The 22,870-nt window shown below is 41.3% G+C and overlaps 1 protein-coding gene across 1 annotated transcript; it reads left to right on the forward strand.

Annotated features, from left to right (window-relative positions):
* On the forward strand, nucleotides 1-20,141 carry LOC133535117 (taste receptor type 1 member 3). The gene is made up of 8 exons (XM_061874631.1): nucleotides 1-197; nucleotides 289-589; nucleotides 8,238-8,594; nucleotides 8,661-9,062; nucleotides 9,138-9,341; nucleotides 10,499-10,619; nucleotides 13,037-13,407; nucleotides 19,261-20,141. Exons 1-8 carry the CDS (start codon nucleotides 1-3, stop codon nucleotides 19,849-19,851), a joined length of 2,544 nt encoding a protein of 847 aa, XP_061730615.1. The 3' UTR covers nucleotides 19,852-20,141.
* Nucleotides 20,142-22,870: the final 2,729 nt, after the last annotated feature.

The following is a 22,870-nucleotide window of genomic DNA, read 5'->3' on the forward strand; positions in this document are numbered from 1 at the left end:
ATGGCTTCATGTTTTCATCTCCTGGTTCTTTGCTGGATGCAGACCTACTGTGTAAATTCACCTGCATGGTTTCAGAATATTTCCACTAACATATTTTATCTTCCTGGTGACATTATGCTGGGCGGGCTGTTTTCTATCCACGATTTCACCATCGACATCAGCCAAAAGACAGAGTCGAACAACATCAACTGTGAACGGTATGTTGAGAAGTGATATTCTGTATGAATATGTACATGTATATATGGAGAGACTACGAACAAAGCGTTTTATTGTGTTTCCTATCTTCAGCTTGAATCATATGGAACTGGGCCTCGCCCTGGTGATGAAATATACAGTGGATGAGATCAACGCCAACCAAACGCTGCTCCCCGGCATCAAGCTAGGATTTGAAATCTACGACACCTGCAGACAAGCGCCCGGTTTCATGAGGCCCACTCTCTCCTTCCTGACCGAGAAAAACAGTAACGCGCTATCTGTGCAGTGCAATTACACCAACTATGAGACCAGGGTGGCAGCTGTGATCGGACCCTACCACTCAGAAATGGTGTCCATCGTTGGGAAACTGCTGGGATTTTTTCTGATGCCACAGGTTTGTTTACTAAAGTCATCATAGACTTTGGCCTTGAAATATTTCTCCAAAGAGTTATTATGTGTCGTATTAGCTTTAAAATGTGCACAAAGTTCATTTACTCTAATGCAGGGGTCTCAAACTCACTTTACCTGGGGGCCACTGGATGCAGAGTCTGGGTGAGGCTAGGCCGCATAAAAAAAAAAAGATTTCTTAAAAAAAATGTTGCATACCCCTCAGCATGTCTAGTTGTATAATGACGTTTCAAATCTGTGCAAATAAGAGACGTCGGGGTGCCCCTGTGCTCAACAAAGAAATATTGCATCTCCCACTTTTCCTGAAGTTGTCTTTGCTCATCACTAACCTTTCTCTTCACTGCAGGCTTTGAAAAAGACATGTTTGGGGTTGTGGAATATATTTGTATTTAGCCGATGCACGGAGAATAATGTTATTTCCGTAGTGTGTGTCGATCCGCTTGTCCTCCCTACAGCAACACAGCGGTCGGTGGATAATAGCCGGGAAAGTACAGGGATAGCGAGCGCAAAAAAATGACAGCCCCCGGAGTGTTATCCGGCGTCATATAAAAATATATGTAGTGTTCATCGTGTGAGGCAATGCAAATCAAACAACAAAAAAAACTAATAACGGTTTGAATTGGTCCAGGTTATCGGGAAGTGAAGTGAAGTGAATTATATTTATATAGCGCTTTTTCTCTAGTGACTCAAAGCGCTTTACAGTGTGAAACCCAATATCTAATTTTTACATTTAAACCAGTGTGGGTGGCACTGGGAGCAGGTGGGTAAAGTGTCTTGCCCAAGGACACAACAGCAGTGACTAGGATGGAAGAAGCAGGCAACGAACCTGCAACCCTTAAGTTGCTGGCACGGCCGCTCTACCAACTGAGCTATACCGCCTCGGGGACTGTTACTGACGGGCAGGTGTCGCGGTGCGACTGCAGCCAGGCACTTAAGAAAACCTTTGTCTCCATGGAAACGTCTCTGTCGCTTTCACTCATTTGCCGCTTTTCCACTAATGCAGGGGTAGGCAACCCAGAACGTTGAAAGAGCCATTTTGGACCCAAATAACACAACGCTGTCAAGTGCCATTTATATAAAACTCGGGGGACGCACTGACATTAAACTTTCACAATAAGGTGGGCGCCGCAAAATAATGTCTCTGTGTCTGAGACCCCTGCTCTAATGTGTATTTATTTAATGTATGTATTTATTTACAGATGGACATAGTTTTGTATTTCATTATTGTTTCTTTTGTTAATATCATAGTCCGTTCTGAAAAAAGGTCATCCCTGGAAGCACACATCTTAGGGACAGGGACCCACAGTAAAAATATACATCCATCCATCCATCCATCCATCCATCCATCATCTTCCGCTTATCCGAGGTCGGGTCGCGGGGGCAGCAGCCTAAGCAGGGAAGCCCAGATTTCCCTATCTCCAGCCACTTCGTCTAGCTCTTCCCGGGGGATCCCGAGGCGTTCCCAGGCCAGCCGGGAGACATAGTCTTTCCAACGTGTCCTGGGTCTTCCCCGTGGCATCCTACCAGCTGGACGTGCCCTAAACACATCCCTAGGGAGGCGTTCGGGTGGCATCCTGACCAGATGCCCGAACCACCTCATCTGGCTCCTCTCGATGTGGAGGAGCAGCGGCTTTACGTTGAGCTCCTCCCGGATGGCAGAGCTTCTCACCCTATCTCTAAGGGAGAGCCCCGCCACCCGGCGGAGGAAACTCATTTCGGCCGCTTGTACCCGTGATCTTATCTTTTCGGTCATGACCCAAAGCTCATGACCATAGGTGAGGATGGGAACGTAGATCGACCGGTAAATTGAGAGCTTTGCCTTCCGGCTCAGCTCCTTCTTCACCACAACGGATCGATACAACGTCCGCATTACTGAAGACGCCGCACCGATCCGCCTGTCGATCTCACGATCCACTCTTCCCCCACTCGTGAACAAGACTCCTAGGTACTTGAACTCCTCCACTTGGGGCAAAAATATACATCATTACATAATATACAAAATACAGTACTATACAATACATTTCAAAATCTACCCACCAAGTAATCATTTACAATTTCATTTATGAATAAAAGAATAATCTTTGAATCCACCAAATCAGTCTCAATATCCAATTATTCAAATTTGATTAAAAGGTTGCCTCATGATGATCTGCTATAATCTCATCATACATACAGAAGTCAAGACCATAATTATGCAACTAATGTGAATTCCTCAACCATAGGCAGTGTGCTAAATGTACTAAGCATAACGTCGTAATAAATCTAGTTTAACAACCTCTAAAGGCACCTTTTAACAAAAACAATTTAAAACGGTCTATTAGGCAAGTTTAAAGCCTTTTTCCATTTTTTACCACCAAGTGACACCCCAGAAAACCACCATAATGACCAAAACTTTAAATACAGTAGCATAGTAGGCTTAAGTATGCATTAAAAACAAGGCAGCAGTTTTATTCAGCAAGTATATAAAATATTTTTGGTACCGGTACCAAATAGTTGATAGTTTCGATGCTTTTCAAAGTAAAGGTGACCACACAAAACAACATGATTAGCTTTTTTTTAACAGAAAATATTGTGATATGTATCTTTTTGCAATATAATAGGAATACTGTCATTAATAAATCCTCTTAATGTTGAAAGAGCCATATTGGACCAAAAATACAAAAACAAATCTGTCTGGAGCCGCAAAAAATGAAAAGCCATATTACATACAGATAGTGTGTCATGAGATATAAATTTAATTAAGAGGACCTAAAGGAAACTAAATGAGCTCAAATATACCTACAAATGAGGCATAATGATGCAATATGTACATACAGCTAGCCTAAATAGCATGTTAGCATCGATTAGCTTGCAGTCATGCCGTGACCAAATATGTCTGATTAGCACAAGTCAATAACATCAACAAAACTCACCTCTCGTTAAAAGTTTGGTGGACAAAATTAGACAGAAAAAGAAGTGGCATAAAACACGTCCTAGAAAGTCGGGGAAAGTTGTACATGTAAACAAACTACGGTGAGTTTAAGGAGCGTCAAAATTAGTAGGACAAAACGGCGCTCGCCAAATACTCAAATCAGTGAAGCATGTTTGATACAAGCAGTGTGCTTTATAACAATTAGGGATGTTTGTGTCATGTTTGTCCTCCTGTAGAAACCATAATAAAAACAAAAATTTATTTTTTTTCCTCTCATTTTTTTCCATTTTTCATACATTGTGGAAAAAGCTCTAGAGAGCCACTAGGGTGGCGCTAAAGTGCCGCATGCCGCAGGTTACCGACCCCCGCTCTAAAGGCTTAGTTGGCCACAAGCGTGGACAGCACCTTTTAGCTCTTATAGCCAAAATTGTGTACACCAGTGGTCCCCAACCACCGGGCCGCAGAATCTTTTTTTATTCATTTGTATTAAAAAAAAAAATTAAAAAAAATAAAAACATTTTTTTAATTAAATCAACATAAAAAACACAATATACACTTACAATTAGTGCACCAACCACAAAAACCTCCCTTTTTCACGTCCCTTTTTCATGACAAAGAAAAAAAAAAAAAAAAGGATTCCCCCCGCCCCCCGCCCCCCACCCGCAGGACAAATTATTAAGCGTTGACCGGTCTGCGGATACAAAAAGGTTGGGGGCCACTGGTGTACACTACTGAATTGGGGTGTTATGGCCATTATGTGGGCACTTATACTGCCATCTGGTGGAGTCAGAAGAGTATAACATACAATGGAATTTGGGGGGGGAGTGTAAAAATAAGAAGTAGCATGTCACTAAACATGAAGTACATGTTTGTTACATCATATAAAAAGATGATTCTTTGTTTTTATTCTGATTAGGGTCCAATAAGCCCAAATACCAAAGATAAATTTAAAAAAGCATGTAAACAAACAGCCTTAAGAGGTTTTAAAGCGCTTTTTAAACATGTTTAAAGAATGTGATTATTTTATAGAGTTATCAATCTCATTCCAAATCATCGGGCCTCTACAGGCTATCCTAAATCTTGTACACTTTAGATGACGATTTTTCCCTCTTAATAAAGGTTTACTTCCAGTGTTAACCTTTAAGAAGTAGTGGTCACTGGATTGAGCTGGTACAGTCTAGAATGTAATCCATATATGTCACGACCGGGTCACATGGTGATGCGGGGGTTGTTCTCCCTGGAAGCAAGAGGACGACTCCGGATAGGACTTGCACGTAACGACATAATTTAATCGTAACTGAACACAAAACAGGAAAAAAAACAGACGGAACAAGGTGCCGATCGCACCGGAAGCTAAGGCTACCACTTAGCACAGACTAGAGCATGGAACTAAACTCACTTGGCAAAGGTGTGACGCAAACAATGAAGCCAGAACGAGCGATCAACAAAGGCAGACTTAAATAGTAGTCCCTTGATTAGACAAGGGTGTGTCCCAAACAACAGAGGCAGGTGAAAATCATAAGTAACCATCGTGACCAAACGCAGGACGTGCACAAACCAGAACGAAAGGAGTCCAAAACTAACAGAACATAACTAAACAAAACATGATCCGTACCACGGATCATGACAATATACTACATTATACATAATACAAACACCGTGGAATCTAACCAATCACAAGATTACAAACCCCGTTTCCATATGAGTTGGGAAATTGTGTTAGATGTAAATATTAACGGAATACAATGATTTGCAAATCCTTTTCAACCCATATTCAGTTGAATGCACTACTAAGACAGGATATTTGATGTTCAAACTCATAAAATGTATTATTTTTTTGCAAATAATAATTAACTTAGAATTTCATGGCTGCAACACGTGCCAAAGCAGTTGGAAAAGGACATGTTCACCACTGTGTTACATCACCTTTTCTTTTAACAACACTCAATAAACGTTTGGGAACTGAGGAAACTAATTGTTGAAGCTTTGAAAGTGGAATTCTTTCCAATTCTTGTTTTATGTAGAGTTTTAGTCGTTCAACAGTCCGGGGTCTCTGCTGTCGTATTTTACGCTTCATAATGCGCCGCACATTTTCGATGGGAGACAGGTCTGGACTGCAGGCGGGCCAGGAAAGTACCCGCACTCTTTTACTACGAAACCACGCTGTTGTAACATGTGGCTTGGCATTGTCTTGCTGTAATAAGCAGGGGCGTCCATGATAACGTTGCTTGGATGACAACATATGTTGCTCCAAAACCTGTATGGATCTTTCAGCATTAATGGTGCCTTCACAGATGTGTAAGTTACCCATGCCTTGGGCACTAATACACCCCCATACCATCACAGATGCTGGCTTTTGAACTTTGCGCCTGTAATGGTCAGGATGGTTATTTTCCTCTTTGTTCCGGAGGACACCACGTCCACAGTTTCCAAATATATTTAAAATGTGGACTCGTCAGACCACAGAACACCTTTCCACTTTGCATCAGTCCATCTGAGATGAGCACGGGCCCAGTGAAGCCGGCGGCGTTCCTTTGTGTTGTTGATAAATGGGTTTTGCTTTGCACAGCAGAGTATTAACTTGCACTTACAGATGAAGCAACCAAGTGTAGTTACTGACTGTGGTTTTATAAAGTGTTCCTGAGTCCATGTGGTGATATCTTTTACACACTGATGTCGGTTTTTGATGCAGTACCGCCTGAAGGATCAAAAGTCCTTAATATCATCGCTTACGTGTAGTGATTTCTCCAGATTCTCTGAACCTTTTGATGATTTTACGGACCGTAGATGGTAAAATCCCTAAATTCCTTGCAATTTTTCGTTGAGAAATGTTGTTCTAAAACTGTTCGACAATTTGCTTACAAATTGGTGACCCTCGCCCCATCCGTGCTTGTAAATTACTTAGCATTTCAAAGAAGCCGCTTTTAATCATGGCAATCATGGCACCCACCTGTTGCCAATTAGCCTGCACACCTGTGGGATGTTCCAAATAAGTGTTTGATGAGCATTCCTCAACTTTATCAGTGTTTTTTGCCACCTTTCCCAACTTCTTTGTCATGTGTTGCTGGCATCAAATTCTAAAGTTAATGATTATTTGAGAAAAAAAAAAAATGTTTATCAGTTTTAACATCAAATATGTTGTCTTTGTAGCATATTCAACTGAATATGGGCTGAAAATTATTTTCAAATCATTGTATTCTGTTTATATTTACATCTAACACAATTCCCCAACTCATATGGAAACGGGGTTCGTACATAACTGTACATTGTTTTAAACGACCACAATGTATCTCACTGGAAATCTTCTGGATTTTTATCATAACTGGTAAACTGCAGTTTCGTTCACTGTTTTAGGCGTTGAAGTGCCGTGGTCCTTTTGTTTTCGAGTGTTCCACTTTTCGTATACTATGCAGCAGTACGCAAAAATAAGAGTGCCACAACTTATGAATGTTTTGAGATAGGAGTCTCAGCTAATTGTTTGCATTAAGTCAGTGGTCCCCAAACGGTACCTGTCCGTGACATATTTGCTACCGATCCGCACTGGAACGTTAGATAATTATTATACGACTGCACCCACACCTACAAGCGTATTTATAGATGTATAAAAAAACTCCTGATAGGTGGAAATATAACAATCAACAAAAATGTATCAATGGGCCGCGCAGCATGCATGCAAGTTGGGACTTCTTGCAGGCCGTAGTTTGGGGAACCTTGGTCTAGACCAGTGGTTCTTAGCCTTGTTGGAGGTACCGAACACCACCAGTTTCATAATCGCATTCACTGAACCGTTTGTTAGAGAAAAATAAAATGTGTTTTTTTTTTCTCAAATTCAAGACAAAGTTATATGTTTTTTTTTACTAGTGCAGGTCAGTAGGTCTTTGTTGTCATTGCAACAAGTACAACAACATTTTTGTTTACAGCACAATCCCGTTCAAGATTAAAAAAAACAATCTAGACCGGGCTCCTAAGGGGAACATTATATTTAATCACGACAAACTCGCAACAGAGGGGCGGGGTAGTTGGGGCCCTGGAAGGCGACTGCTGCTTGGAAGCGCTGCCATCCGACCATCGCACAGAGGGGAAAAAGCGGTGGCGAAGGCATGGGGGGGAGGGGGTTGCATGTATGCCCAATTGTCCTGGATGTGATGATGCAATGTTTTTTAGACTGAGGCCGATCTGCAAAAGTTCGACTCCAGGTATCGTTGAGGAGGGAGGGAGGTCAAAAGTGTCTATCATTGAGGTGTCCTTGGGGGTGTTTTCGGATCAGCCTGGTCCTGTTTCCACAGCGTCAAGGTTGTTCGAGGGAGTCAAATCGTATATTAAGATGTCTGTTTTCCGCGAGCAGACAAAATGTACCGTGCATGGATATCATCTTGTACAAAGAACAAAACCAACAAAGTGCATGAACTCACAACAAATTACACACCTGCGAATCAGATGGAAAATTAGAGGGAACGTTGTTTGGCGGTATTCATAATACGGCGATAGGGAGAAGTTTTTATTTACACGATGAGTCGTAAACCGCTGAGGCCGACTCACCGAACTCGTAGGGTATGATGGAACCCAGATGAAGAACCACTGGTCTACACTGAGGTTGTAAAACTTGTATGCTGCCATGTTTTTTTTAAAGCATTTCCCCACAACCATTAGGCACCACAAATGTAATTTCCAATTTTACAGGACTCTACCATCTGTAAGTATGTATGTGACTATACTTTTTCAGATCAGCTTTGGTGCCACCAGCGACAAATTGAGCAACAAGGACGTCTACCCGTCCTTTTTACGCACAGTGACCAGTGACAAAGGGCAAGTGGCTGCCATGGTCCGCCTCATAGAGGAGTTTGGGTGGAACTGGGTGGCAGTGGTGGGCAGCGACGAAGCGTATGGACAACAGGGCACACAGGAATTCACCAAATTAGCCGAAACCAAGTCCGTGTGCGTGGCCTACCACGGGCTGGTTCCTGTCTACTCGGACCCTGCAGCCACAGTCCGAAACATCGTGGACAACATCCAAGCCAACAAAGTCAACGTGGTGGTGGTGTTTTCTCTCCCAGAGCAAGCTGCAGTCTTCTTTAAAGAGGTCAGTACATACAAATATAACCACGGAATAACTGACATTATTTACCCATCATCTCCTTCATTTAAGGTTATTAAAAGGAACATAACAGGAGTGTGGATTGCCAGCTCCGGTTGGGTGGTTCATAATCAAGTAACTTCCCTCCCTGGTATCCAAACCATCGGTACGGTCATCGGATTTTTGGACAAAACACAGAGCCTGGATCTTCTACCAGCCTACGCGAGGGTGTTCTTCACCAAACTGAGCGAGCAGAAGATAAAGCCTGTCATGCCACAGCACAACAATCCCTGTCCGCAATGTTGGAAAATGACACCTGCAAACCTTAGCCTCATTCTGGATGCTGCAGTGCAGCGTAAATCTTTCGCTGTGTATGCCGCCACCTACAGTCTGGCACAGGCATTGCACAGCATGCTGGGATGTAGTTCAAGCTCATGCAACTGGAATGCTGAAATCAAAATTTTTCCATGGAAGGTGAAACTTGTATCTTTTTTTTAAGTGACTACAGTACATTCTGTTTTTAAACTTAATATGTGTTATTTTTTGCAGCTTTTGCAGGTTTTACGGAACATGTCTTTTAACATTAACGGCACACATTTAGTGTTTGACAGCAATGGCAATCCCAACATAGGATACACAGTGGTGGAGTGGGTTTGGAAGGAGTCTCATTTGGATTTTGACTCTGTTGGAAGCCACTTCAAAGAACTGTCCCTGAACAAATCTCTTTTCAAATGGCACACTGAAGACTCACAGGTAATTATTCAAACATGTTTGAACGATTTGCAAAAACTGGCCATGACGCACATACCATATTTTCCGTGGATTATAAGGCGCACTGCCGATGAATAGTCTATGTTTTATCTTTTTTCATATATTAGTTGCACCGGGTTATAGGGTGCATTAAAAAAGTATTTTATTTAATTTTTTTCTAAATTGAACACATTTCCTTGTGGCCTACATAACATGTAATTGTGGTTCTTTGGTTAAAATGTTGCACAGATTACAATTTACAGATCATCTTCAAGCCGCTTTCTGACAATCTCTCCCGGATGAACCGTTTTGTGGGCGGTCTTATTTACGTGGCTTACCTGCGGCAGCGTCTTCTCCCCCGTCATCTTTTTTGTAGCGGTGTAGCGTGCAAGGACGGGAGTGGAAGAAGTGTCAAAAGATGGAGCTAACTGTTTTAATGACATTCAAACTTTACTTAAATCAATACCGGAGAAGCATCTCCTCATCTGGAAACAACAAGGCCGGTAATGTGTCCCATGAAAAACCGTTGAGGGGTTTCTTTTCGGACAGCTGTCCCCAAACTTTTTGACTCGAGGGCCAGATTGGGTTAAAAAAATCCGGCCATATTATATATTATATATATATATATATATATATATATATATATATATATATATATATATATATATATATATATATATATATATACACACACATATATATATATATATGTATATATATATACATATATATATATATGTGTGGATATATATATATATATATATATACATATATATATGTGTATATATATGTATATATATACATATGTATATATATATATATATATATATATATATATATATATATATATATATATATATATATATATATATATTATAAAAACCTGTGAAACAGGCCTGTAGGGATGATATAGCCCAGGGGTAGGGTACCTATGGCTCTAGAGCCAGATGTGGCTCTAAAGCCAGATGTGGCTCTTTTGATGACTGCATCTGGCTCTCAGATAAATCTTAGCTGACATTGCTTAACGCAATAATTATGAATAATTTTTAAATGTCACCTTATGTTTCCTATAAACAGTCTGCAAGAGTGTTTCATCCCGTTTACTTTAATCCAGGTTTCAGAGTTCCTAAAAAATGACTGTGATGTCATCACTTTTGCAGATCCCTGAATCCACCTGTTCAGCAGCATGCGGTAGCGGCCAGGTGCGAAGAGTCAAAGGCTTTCATTCGTGCTGTTTCGATTGCATCGACTGTTTGCCCGGCACTTACCAGGCCGACGAGGGTAAAGATTGATCATTTAAATGATACATAGCACAACAAAATATATACAAATATTAGTGTATATACAGTATTTGTACTTTTTCATTGTATTATTGTATATTTTATCTGTACACTAGTTGGTTGAGAAAAACAGACATAAGTTTGTCAATTTCTCAGAATGTCAAGCTCTTACTGGGTTGCAATTACATGACCTAGAAAGGCACTTCCGGCTTTGAGGCGATGGTCTTGAGCAGTGGTTCTCAACCTTTTTTCAGTGATGTACCCCATGTGAATTTTTTTTTAATTCAAGTACCCCCTAATCAGAGCAAAGCAATTTTGGTTGAAAAAAAGAGATAAAGAAGTAAAATACAGCACTATGTCATCAGTTTCTGATTAATTACATTGTATAACAGTGCAAAATATTGCTCATTTGTAGTGGTCTTTCTTGAACTATTTGGAAAAAATGATACAAAAATAACAAAAGAATTGATGAAAAATAAATACTGTAAGTGATTCGATTATAAATAAAGATTTCTACACATAGAAGTAATCATCAACTTAAAGTGCCCTCTTTGGGGATTGTAATAGAGATCCATCTGGATTCATGAATATAATTCTAAACATTTCTTCACAAAAAAATAAATCTTTAACATCAATATTTATGGAACATGTCCAAAAAAATATTGCATTGTTGCATTTCTTTTCACAGTTTATGAACTTACATTCATATTGTGTTGAAGTATTATTCAATGAATATATTTATAAAGGATTTTTGAATAGTTTATATTTTTAGAATATTAAAAAAAAATCTCACGTACCCCTTGGCATACCTTCAAGTACCCCCCGGGTACGCGTACCCCCATTTGAGAACCACTGGTCTAAAACAGTGTTTTTTAACCTTTTCTGAGCCAAGGCACATTTTTTTTCATTGAAAAAATTCTCAGGCACATCACCAGCAGAAAACATTAAAAAAAAATGAAACTCAGTAGCCGATATTGATAATAAAAAGTCGAATTCAAACCATAACCAAGCATGCATCACTATAGCTCTTGTCTCAAAGTAGGTTTACTGAAACCACCTTTTACATCACGCCCTGACTTATTTGGAGGTTTTTGGTGTTTTTCTTTGTGTAGTGTTTTAGTACTTGTGGATCGTGAGAGCGACAGGCAAATCGTTGCAGCGTCTTCAGTAATGCAGACGCTGTATCGATCCATTGTGGTGAAGAAGGAGCTGAGCCGGAAGGCAAAGCTGTCAATTTACCGGTTGATCTACATTCCCATCCTCACCTATGGTCATGAGCTTTGGGTTATGTCCGAAAGCACAAGATCACGGGTACAAGCGGCCGAAATGAGTTTCCTCCGCCGGGTGGCGGGGCTCTCCCTTAGAGATAGCGTGAGAAGCTCTGCCATCCGGGAGGACTTTAAAGTAAAGCCACTGCAACCTCCACATCGAGAGGAGCCAGATCAGGTGGTTCGGGCATCTGGTCAGGATGCCACCCGATCGCCTCCCTAGGAAGGTGTTTAGTGCACGTCCAACCGGTAGGAGGCCACGGGGAAGACCCAGGTCACGTTGGGAAGACTATGTCTCCCGGCTGGCCTGGGAATGCCTCGGGATCACCCGGGAAGAGCTGGACGAAGTGGATGGGGAGAGGACAGTCTAGGCTTTCCTGCTTAGGCTGCTGCCCCCGCGACCCGACCTCGGATAAGCAGAAGAAGATGGATGGATGGATTTAACACATTACGTTAGATTATTTGCACAAGCAGGTCTTCATAGTCATGTTTAGGCATAGCAAACACAAAAAAACACAAACTTTTGTGATTTATTCTCTTTTCTTTATGTTTAGTTCTGCTCTCAAACACAACTAATATTGTAGAGAAACACAGTTCAGTTTCAGCACCGAGGGGTTTGTTTTTCTTGGTTGCCATGGGTGCTGATTATTTTCACTTGCTCTGATTAGTGTTTGGGATGCTCACCTGCTCCCAGGCACTAATCCGAGAGCTATTTATTCCTGCCTTTCGCCACACTCGGTCTGGCTGTTTTGTGTGCTCCTGCAACAAGTTACGTGAGTACTTCTTTAATTCTTGTTTCTTTGTTAGCCTTCCAGTGCTAGTTTTCTGCCTTAGCTCCCCGTGCAATCTGCAAGCTCTTCTTGTGTTCGTTTGGAATGTTCCTGCATTTTCGTATTAAGGGTTGATTTATGGAAAATAAGACATCGTCCTACCTGCACAGTGCCTCCGGAGATTCGTCTGCATCTTGGGAAAAAAGATCCGCGCACAAACATGCGACCCTATGCTCAAACTGCTTGACCAACATGTGAATTAGGCCACGAAGAAAAAAAACGAATGCGACGTCATATGCAACCCAGCATTTGCTTTCACAAAGTTGTTGTAAGATGTTACATCATTTCCCTGTGAATAACCTATCATTTCCAATTGCTAGAGGACATCCAGTGCACCAGGTGTCCGGAGGGCCAGTGGTCCCAAACTAGAAGCACAAACTGCTCGAAACCCACTTTTGAGGTTTTCTCCTGGGACAGGCCTGCAGCGATAAAAGTGGCGTTGATTGCGCTGCTGCTGTTGTCCTGTCAGGGCGCAGTGGCTGTCGTCTATCTGAGGCACCGGCGAACCCCCGTGGTGGCGGCGTCTGGTGGCCCCTGGAGCTTTGTGGTGCTTTTCAGCATGATGGGAGCCTGTCTCAGCGTGGCGCTGTTCCTGGGTCAGCCGGGGGACATAGTGTGCCAGCTACAGCTGTCCCTTATGTTCTGTTTTCAAACCATAGCCCTCTCCGTCATTGCCTCCATTTCCCTGCAGGTGAGGACAAACATTGATAAACATGAGAAAACATATGTCTTTGGATGTTCTCATTCATCCAGGTCATTGTATTCAATTCAATTGATCACCAAAGGACTGTTGGGTTTGTCTTAGAAGACGTGTTGCCTCTCATCTAAGTAAGCGTCATCAGTTCAGGAATTATCATAACCCAACAACACACAGCTGATAACGTTCTCACTAGCCCACAGGCCAAAGAGAAGGAGCAAGAGCATTTGGGGGAGGCCCTCAAAACCTGTGGCTACCACAGGTGGTCTTTTGTACAGAGTACATACAGTTCCAAAAGCAACAAGAACAGAGTGGATAAGGAAGTGACAGGCATCAAAACATTGTCATTACATCATCGGCGGTCACTCAAACGAGTAGAGCCTCTTGGTAGGGGTGTATTCCTTTATGGAGGATGCCTGTGCATGACTTTGTTTAACGTGAGGAGACTGGTGCACAACAGTCACCACACGATCCTTGACAGAATCGTGTCAAGGTCCAGTGGCATGGAGTCCAAGACGATTGGGGACCCTTTTCTGCAACAGCCTTCCTCTGCCATCGCAGCCGTTGCGGTAATTCTTAAATCTACCGTCTTCTGCCTGCTCCGCCGTTGAGGTCTTCACCTGGCTAGGGAGCAGTCAGGTACTAGGCCTTTGCCAAGGGCCACCTGGGGTAACAGTTGTAAAGGGGTTAACATCGTAGTGCCCCAAGACCCCATAGGAGAGCCTCCACTGCCAGATGCACTTTAACGTCATGCCCACGACACTTCAGGACACAATCATTACATATGTATCAGGTCTATAGAAGAAACTCAGAAGAACATCCGAGTCTACTCCAAACCAGGCAACACCCTGAGACAGAGACTGGTGCATCATAGAAACCGGACACCACACACCCACAGAAACAATCTGGTTAATCCTGCGCAGTGTATTGATAACTCCACTGATTCATATATTGGGTAAACTAAACAACCACTAAGCTGACGTAAGGCAAACCATCGACAAACAAACACATCAGGTCAAGACTCGACTGTCAACCTGCACCTCTGGGACAAACAGCATTTTTTTTAGAACAACAATGTGCAGACTCTGGACAGGGAGGACAGATGGTTCAAAAGGCAAGTGATGGTTGAAAAGCCATCCCGGTGGTCTGTGACGCTACCTACTGTAATCCCCACATACAACAATATTCTTCCAGGAATTCCTAAAAGACAGCAATTTAGCTTCCAATAAATAACAGGAGTTACAAACGTCCCCGTCACGGATGCTTCATTTGTGCCATGTTTAACAACAGAATGCAATGCTAACGTGGGTAATTCCGTAATTTTGGGTAGATAGTGGTCGATCCAAAGCGATATTCTGCCACGCAATACCCCAATGCTTGAGGAAACTCCACTCTAACAACTGTGCCGTTGACATTGACAGAAGGGTTGCTCTTTTGCATCTCAACAGTTGTTTTTTTCACCACAATGGGGCGTAACCATTCTTGCCCAGGCACACATTCCTTGTGTTGGAATAGAGGTGGGAATCTTTGGGCACCTTACGATTCAATCAACCAATCAAAGTTTATCTATAGAGCCCTTAATCACAAGTGTCTCAAAGGGCTGCACAAGCCACAAGGACGTCCACAGCTCAGATCCCACATCAGGGCAAGAAAAAAACTCAACCTAATGGGATACAATGAGAAACCTTGGAGGGGACCGTACATGTGGGGAAGTCATCCACCTCCCTAAATTTCACTGTTTATATCAAACATGCTTCAGTGATTAGAGACTATTTGGCGAGCGCATTTTTGTCATCCTAACTTTGGCGGTCCTTGAACTCACCGTAGTTTGTTTGCATGTACAACTTTGTCCGACTTTCTAGGATGTGTTTTATGCCACCCCTTTTTTGTCTCACTTTGGCCACCAAACTTTTAATGTTGTGCGTGAATGCCCAAAGGTGAGCTTTTTCTGTGTTATTGACTGGTGTGGAGTGCTAATCAGGCATATTTGGTCAATGCAGTGCTAGACTGCAAGCTAATTGATACTAACATGCTATTTAGGCTAGCTGTATGTACATATTTAGATTTACATTTGGATGTATTGGTCCCCTTTGGGGAAAGTTCATTTTCACTGCCGTACATTTAAACAACAGACATTACACATAACAAACAAAAATAACCAAAAGACATCTTACATGACCAACACATTTACAGGCTTGTCAGACAGGTTGGCCGGGCCTGCAGTGTTTAGGGCGGCTATAACTGCAGGGATAAGGCTTTTCCCGAGGCGGGCCCTCCGGAATTTGATAAGTCTGTTCCTGCGCCCTGATAGTAGTGGGATGATGTATTGGTGTAGTGGGTGAGTCATATCCTGGACTATTGTGTTTGCCAGTCGAATGATAGACCTGTGGTTTAGATCTCTGATATGTTCGGTGTGGGTAGACCGATAATTTTAGCTGCTATGTTTGTAATGCGTGTGAGTTTGGTCCGGTTGGTTACAGAAAGTATAGTGAAAAAAACATGTGGAACAGTACAAAAGGATGAGTTGAACTATTGAAATGTTCCATCATTAGGCCTTGTTTGTAAATATATTCAAGCTCATTTAATTTAACTCCTCTTAATTCAATTTTTATTTGCATGTCTCACGACACATTATTCGTACATAATATTGGTTGCATTTCTGATAGTTTTTAGTGTGCCATGTTGTTCCAGACCACAGCAAACATTACCCAGCTTGCAAAGATTGTAATAAATCCATTGGAATAAGACAGCCTGCCGTTTCCTTTAACTTGGACACACACTTCTATACCTTTGGTAATTCTAAACCAGTCATTTCCAGAAGTTATCTCGCCCTCTGAGAAGCCTCCATTTAACTCATGATTTCGAATGTTGTAAAAATGTGTAGAATAAATATTACATTTCAACATTTCTGTGAACAAAGATTTGTGTCAGCCTGCGACACATAGTCAGTTAAAGTACCAATGATTGTCACACACACACCAGGTGTGGTGAAATGTGTCCTCTGCATTTGACCCAACCCCTTGACCACCCCCTGGGAAGTGAGGGGAGCAGTGGGCAGCAGCGGTGCCGCGCCCGGGAATCATTTATGGTGTTTTAACCCCCAATTCCAACCCCTTGATTCTGAGTGCCAAGCAGGGAGGTAATGGGTCCCATGTTTTTATAGTCTCTGGTATGACTCAGCCAGGATTTGAACTCACAACCTACCGATCTCATGGCGGACATTCTAACCACTAGGCCACTTAGTGGGTTACACATCACAAACAAAAATAACAAAAAGACATCATACATGACCAACACATTTACAGGCTTATTTGCATGTCTCACGACACATTATTCGTACATAATATTGGTTGCATTTCTGATAGTTTTTAGTGTGCCATGTTGTTCCAGACCACAGCAAACATTACCCAGCTTGCAAAGATTGTAATAAATCCATTGGAATAAGACAGCCTGCCGTTTCCTTTAACTTGGACACACACTTCTATACCTTTGGTAATTCTAAACCAGTCATTTCCAGAAGTTATCTCGCCCTCTGAGAAGCCTCCATTTAACTCATGATTTCGAATGTTGTAAAAATGTGTAGAATAAATATTACATTTCAACATTTCTGTGAACAAAGATTTGTGTCAGCCTGCGACACATAGTCAGTTAAAGTACCAATGATTGTCACACACACACCAGGTGTGGTGAAATTTGTCCTCTGCATTTGACCCAACCCCTTGACCACCCCCTGGGAAGTGAGGGGAGCAGTGGGCAGCAGCGGTGCCGCGCCCGGGAATCATTTATGGTGTAATATTTATTCTACACATTTTTACAACATTCGAAATCATGAGTTAAATGGAGGCTTCTCAGAGGGCGAGATAACTTCTGGAAATGACTGGTTTAGAATTACCAAAGGTATAGAAGTGTGTGTCCAAGTTAAAGGAAACGGCAGGCTGTCTTATTCCAATGGATTTATTACAATCTTTGCAAGCTGGGTAATGTTTACTGTGGTCTGGAACAACATGGCACACTAAAAACTATCAGAAATGCAACCAATATTATGTACGAATAATGTGTCGTGAGACATGCAAATAAAAATTGAATTAAGAGGAGTTAAATTAAATGAGCTTGAATATATTTACAAACAAGGCCTAATGATGGAACATTTCAATAGTTCAACTCATCCTTTTGTTCCAGTGTTTAAGCGGGCCCTCCGAAATTTGATAGTTCTGTTCCTGCGCCCTGATGGTAGTGGGATGATGTATTGGTGTAGTGGGTGAGTCATATCCTGGACTATTGTGTTTGCCAGTCGAATGATGGACCTGTGGTTTAGATCTCTGATATGTTCGGTGTGGGTAGACCGATGATTTTAGCTGCGATGTTTGTAATGCGTGTGAGTTTGGTCCGGTTGGTTACAGAAAGCATAGTGAAAAAAACATGTGGAACAGTACAAAAGGATGAGTTGAACTATTGAAATGTTGCATCATTAGGCCTTGTTTGTAGATATATTCAAGCTCATTTAATTTAACTCCTCTTAATTCAATTCACATTTGCATGTCTCATGACACATTATCTGTATATAATATTGGTTGTATTTCTGATAGTTTTTAGTGTGCCATGTTGTTCCAGACCACAGCAAACATTACCCAGCTCGCAAAGATTGTAATGAATCCATTAGAAGAAGACAGCCTGCCGTTTCCTTTAACTTGGACACACACATGTGTATACCTTTGGTAATTGTAAGCCAGTCATTTCAGGAAGTTATCTCGCCCTCTGAGAAGCCTGCATTTAACTCGTGATTTCGAATGTTGTAAAAATGTGAAGAATAAATATTACATTTCAACATTTCTGTGAACAAAGCCTGTGACGCATAGTCAGTTAAAGTACCAATGATTGTCACACACACTAGAGATGCGCGGTTTGCGGTCTCATCCGCGGAGTCCGCGGATAAACCACGGGTCAGGCAGGTGACATGACGAAAAAATAGATTTTAATTAGATTTGGGCAGGTGGCGGTTGAATCATCCGGAATATTTGATATTCATGGTTCTGGGATCAGTATCCTTTGTCATTCAAAGAGCCATTTAAGACCCGTGTCACAAAGCGAAGAAGTCAATAGGAGACGCTAATATTCTCTAGAATGACAGCCGGCAGTCACCCAGATAATAAATATTAGGGCGTGCTATGAAGTCATTGACTTTGTCGCCCTCTACAGCATGTGCGTTCTGCTTGCCAGTCCAGCAACATGTTGTGTGTGAATTCCGCAGCAACACGCACACGACTGCAAGGAATACTGGGTGACACAGAGTACACTAATGGTTGTGATATCAGCAATTTTTACACTCTTAGGAATATGCGCCACGCTGTGAAGCCACACCAAACAAGATTGACAAACACATTTTGGGAGGACATCCTCCCAGTAACACAACATAAACGCAACACAACAAATACCCAGAATCCTTTGTATCATGACGCGTCCTGACTATTTTATACACCCCGCTAGCAGCAAACTGCTTTTTGATAGTAGGCTAGTATGACTAATATAGACTCTTACATAATTTGTTGTCTTCATTATAACATCCATATAAGACTTTTAATTTTTTGCAGCTCCAGACAGATTATATTTTTCTTTTTTTTGGTCCAATATGGCTCTTTCAACATTTTGGGTTGCCCTGATCTACCCAATCTGAGTCGAACACTGGATCTGATCCATGTAAGTTTATGAGCATGAATTAATGAATCATATTTGGATGAGAGGCAAAACATCTTCCAAGACAAACCAAAGAGTCCAGTTGCGGTCGATTGAATGCTCTGAGAATAAAAAATAAAAGCAAATGATGTCTCATTAACATCTCTCCCTGCGCAGATATTCTTTCTAACAGAATTCCCTGACAAGGCCGCTCCTTTCCTGAAAACACTGAAAGGACCTGCTTGCTGGCTGTTCCTGATTATCTGTTGGACCGTGCAGGCCGCTTTCTGCAGCTGGCACATCTATGCAGACACCACATTGTCAGAACATATGAAAAACATGAAAATCAACTTTTTGAGGGCCTTCCTGTCGTGCACAGTCATACAATCTTTTAAAACTATTTTCATGCAAAGCTTCAACTTTACATTGGCCATCGTGTCATTCATGTGCACCTTCCTGGCCGTGAAACCTCCTCATCAGTACAACCTCGCCAGAGACATCACCTTTTCAATGTTAAACTATAGCATCATCTGGGGGACCTTTATTCCAATCTACATGGGTTCAGAAAGTGAAAAGGGAAAGCATTTGGTTCTGATTTCATTTAACATGATGGGCAACTTTGGACTAGTGGCAGGTTACTTTTTCCCAAAATGTTACCTCCTTTTGAGAAAACCTGGGCTCAATACCTCAGAATATTTCTCTAACTTCCTGGAGGGAACACCACTGACATCGGCAAGGGAGGATTCACAGTCACAGCCGAGCAAATAAAACGCCTTGATTTTTAACGTGGTTTGACTAACACTAGTGGGAGGGGGGCTTCATCCGTTGCAGTGGTTCTGAGGGATTTTCTGTCATACCCACCTAGAGAACAGAATTTTTTTCATGCCGCACAAATTTGCCCAGGATTTGAACGCAGATATTTTGCCAACTTGCACCATTAATGTACATACAAACATACAAGCCCTTAAAGGCCTACTGAAACCCACTATTACCCACCACGCAGTCTGATAGTTTATATATCAATGATGAAATATTAACATTGCAACACATGCCAATACGGCCTTTTTAGTTTACTAAATTGCAATTTTAAATTTCCCGGGAGTTTCTTCTTGAAAACGTCGCGTAATGATGATGTGTACGCTTGACGTCACGGGCTGTTAGGAATATGAGCGCTGCACACACACACAGCTAAAAGTCGTCTGCTTTAACGGCATAATTACACAGTATTTTGGAGATCTGTGTTACTGAATCCTTTGCAATTTGTTCAATTAATATTGGAGAAGTCAAAGTACAAAGACGGAGTTGGGAAGCTTTAGCCTTTAGCCACACAAACACACGGTGATTCCTTGTTTAAAATTCACGGCGGTGAAACTTTACTATGGATCCCAACCAAATGTCAACCAGCAGGTTTCGGTGAGAAAATTGTGGTTAAAAAGTCGCTTCTTACCGGATATCAACTGAGCTTGTGCCGCCCATACAGCTGCCGTCGACTTCCCTGAGACACTGCGCGTCAACACCCGGCCGTGGACGTACACTTCCGACTATCAGGTACTGTTAAACTCACTAAATCACTAGCAACACAATAGAAAGATAAGAGATTTCCCAGAATTATCCTAGTAAATGTGTGTAAAAACATCTAGTCCGTCGCTATCAATATCCTCAAACACAAATCTTTCATCCTCGCTCAAATTAATGGGGAAATTGGCGTTTTCTCAGTCCGAATAGCTGTTTTTGTTGGAGGCTCCCATTAAAATCAATGTGAAGATGTGAGGAGCCATCAACATGTGACGTCATCGTCTGCGACTTCTGTTAGAGGCAGGGCTTTTCTCTTAGCACCGAAAGTTGCTAACTTAATCGTGGATGTTCTCTACTAAATCCTTTCAGCAAAAATATAGCAATATCGCGAAATGATAAAGTATGACACATAGAATGGACCTGCTATCCCAGTTTAAATAAGAAAATCTCATTTCAGTAGGCCTTTAATGACACCACTATACAGAACAATCTATCTGGACCGGTCCAGGAGGTTTATCGTAGTTACCAAGATAAAGCCCAGCAAGAAATAAGTTAAACATCCATGCATCGGCCCAATAGTTTAGTTAAGTATCTAAGGGAAAAACTCCTGGTACTCCCAATGGACAGTGGTATAGTAGTATTTGAATAAAAAGACAGAAAAATATTAAAAACTTTACAAAAGCCCATGGGCTCCAAGCATAACAACTTTTACACCAACTCCACCACCTATGATTACAACGTGCTTTACTGCATAGACCAAGGGTCTCACACTCATTTTAGCTCAGGGGCCGCATGGAGGAAATTCTGTGCACACACGGGTCGGACTACTAAAATCATGGCATTAAAACAAAAAAATAGAGACAACTTCAGATCGATTTATTTGTCTTAGTTTGGCCAAAAATAGAACAAACACATTCTGAAAATATTACAATAAGAATATATAAAACAATACGGTAAAGTTTAGATCCATGAAGGAAAGAAGAAAGTGAATGAATGTTTATAACTGAATACATTTACATATGCATAAAAATGTGTTTTCTTTCTTTATAATTATTGTTTATGAATTGAGTTAACGCTTATGACAACATTTTTCCAAGAAACAATATAGAGTGTGAGATATAACAGGATAATGCCTACATTTATCATTTATCAAAACGGTTACAAAAAAGTGGGACCCCAAAAATGTACTGTGGGATTCCATTTTTATGACTTGATGGGGTCCCTCGGTCCCCATTTTGAAAATTCCTAGAGCCAACACTGACGGAGTATTGGTGCGTGCAAAACAGCAGCAGGCGGCTGTGGCCTGTGGGCCGATTCTAATACTAATCAATTATCATCATAGATAATTAATTAATGGGCCGGATCTGGCCCGCGGGCCTTGACTTTGACACACAGGGTATAGACAAACAACCATATTCACCTAGGACAATTGAGAGGCTGAAATTAGCCCTAAACATGTTTATATATGAACGAAGGCCACCTGTATGCCACAAAAATGCTGTACATAAAACAAATTGAATCACCATCATGCAATAATGGATTGATTGATTGAGACTTTTATTAGTAGATTGCAAAGTACAGTACATATTCCGTACAATTGACCACAAAAGGGTAACACCCGAATAAGTTTTTCAACGTTAATCAATTCATGGTATAAATATATACTATCAGCATAATACAGTCATCACACAAGTTAATCATCAGAGTATATATATTGAATTATTTACATTATTTAATGCATGAGCAAGGCCAGTACTAATACTAATACTGTACTAATATTATTGCAGCTTTTATTTGTGATTTTTATTAGCTGTATTTTTTTTAAGGCAAATAAACAAATCATGGGATCTTTTTTACGCCTATTGATGTTTTTACAGATGTCATAACTGAACAAAGCGTGCAATTACGCTGTTTCTGTCATGTCTTGTGATCATGTTTTGTTTACTTATATTCTGTTTGTTTTTGACTCCTTTAGTTCCTGTTTTTGCGCACCCTGGTTTGTTTTAGTTTCCATGACAACTCATTAGTTTCATCTGTACTCATTTGGACTCATGCACCTGATTTGTTTAGGATTCACGCACCTGTGTTAATCATGTCACTATTATTTAAGCTTGTAGATGCCAGGCAGTCAGCCTGGCATCATTGTTCTTTTCATGCTTTGTTCATGCTGGTTTTTTCACGCCAAAGTTCATGCTGCTTCTTCATGCCGTAGATTCATGCTCGTTTTCCTGTTAAGTAAGTTTTGTTTATTGTCCATTGTTTTGTCTAAGTT

This window comes from Nerophis ophidion, linkage group LG02 (genome assembly GCF_033978795.1).
Source record: "Nerophis ophidion isolate RoL-2023_Sa linkage group LG02, RoL_Noph_v1.0, whole genome shotgun sequence".
In the NCBI taxonomy this organism is placed as follows: domain Eukaryota; kingdom Metazoa; phylum Chordata; class Actinopteri; order Syngnathiformes; family Syngnathidae; genus Nerophis; species Nerophis ophidion.

Coding starts and splice junctions, on each gene's coding strand:
- LOC133535117 (XM_061874631.1), top strand. CDS start 1: ATGGCTTCATGTTTTCATCTCCTGGTTCTTTGCTGGATGCAGACCTAC. Junction 590..8,237: donor GATTTTTTCTGATGCCACAG/GTTTGTTTACTA, acceptor ATACTTTTTCAG/ATCAGCTTTGGTGCCACCAG. Junction 13,408..19,260: donor TTGCCTCCATTTCCCTGCAG/GTGAGGACAAAC, acceptor CTCCCTGCGCAG/ATATTCTTTCTAACAGAATT.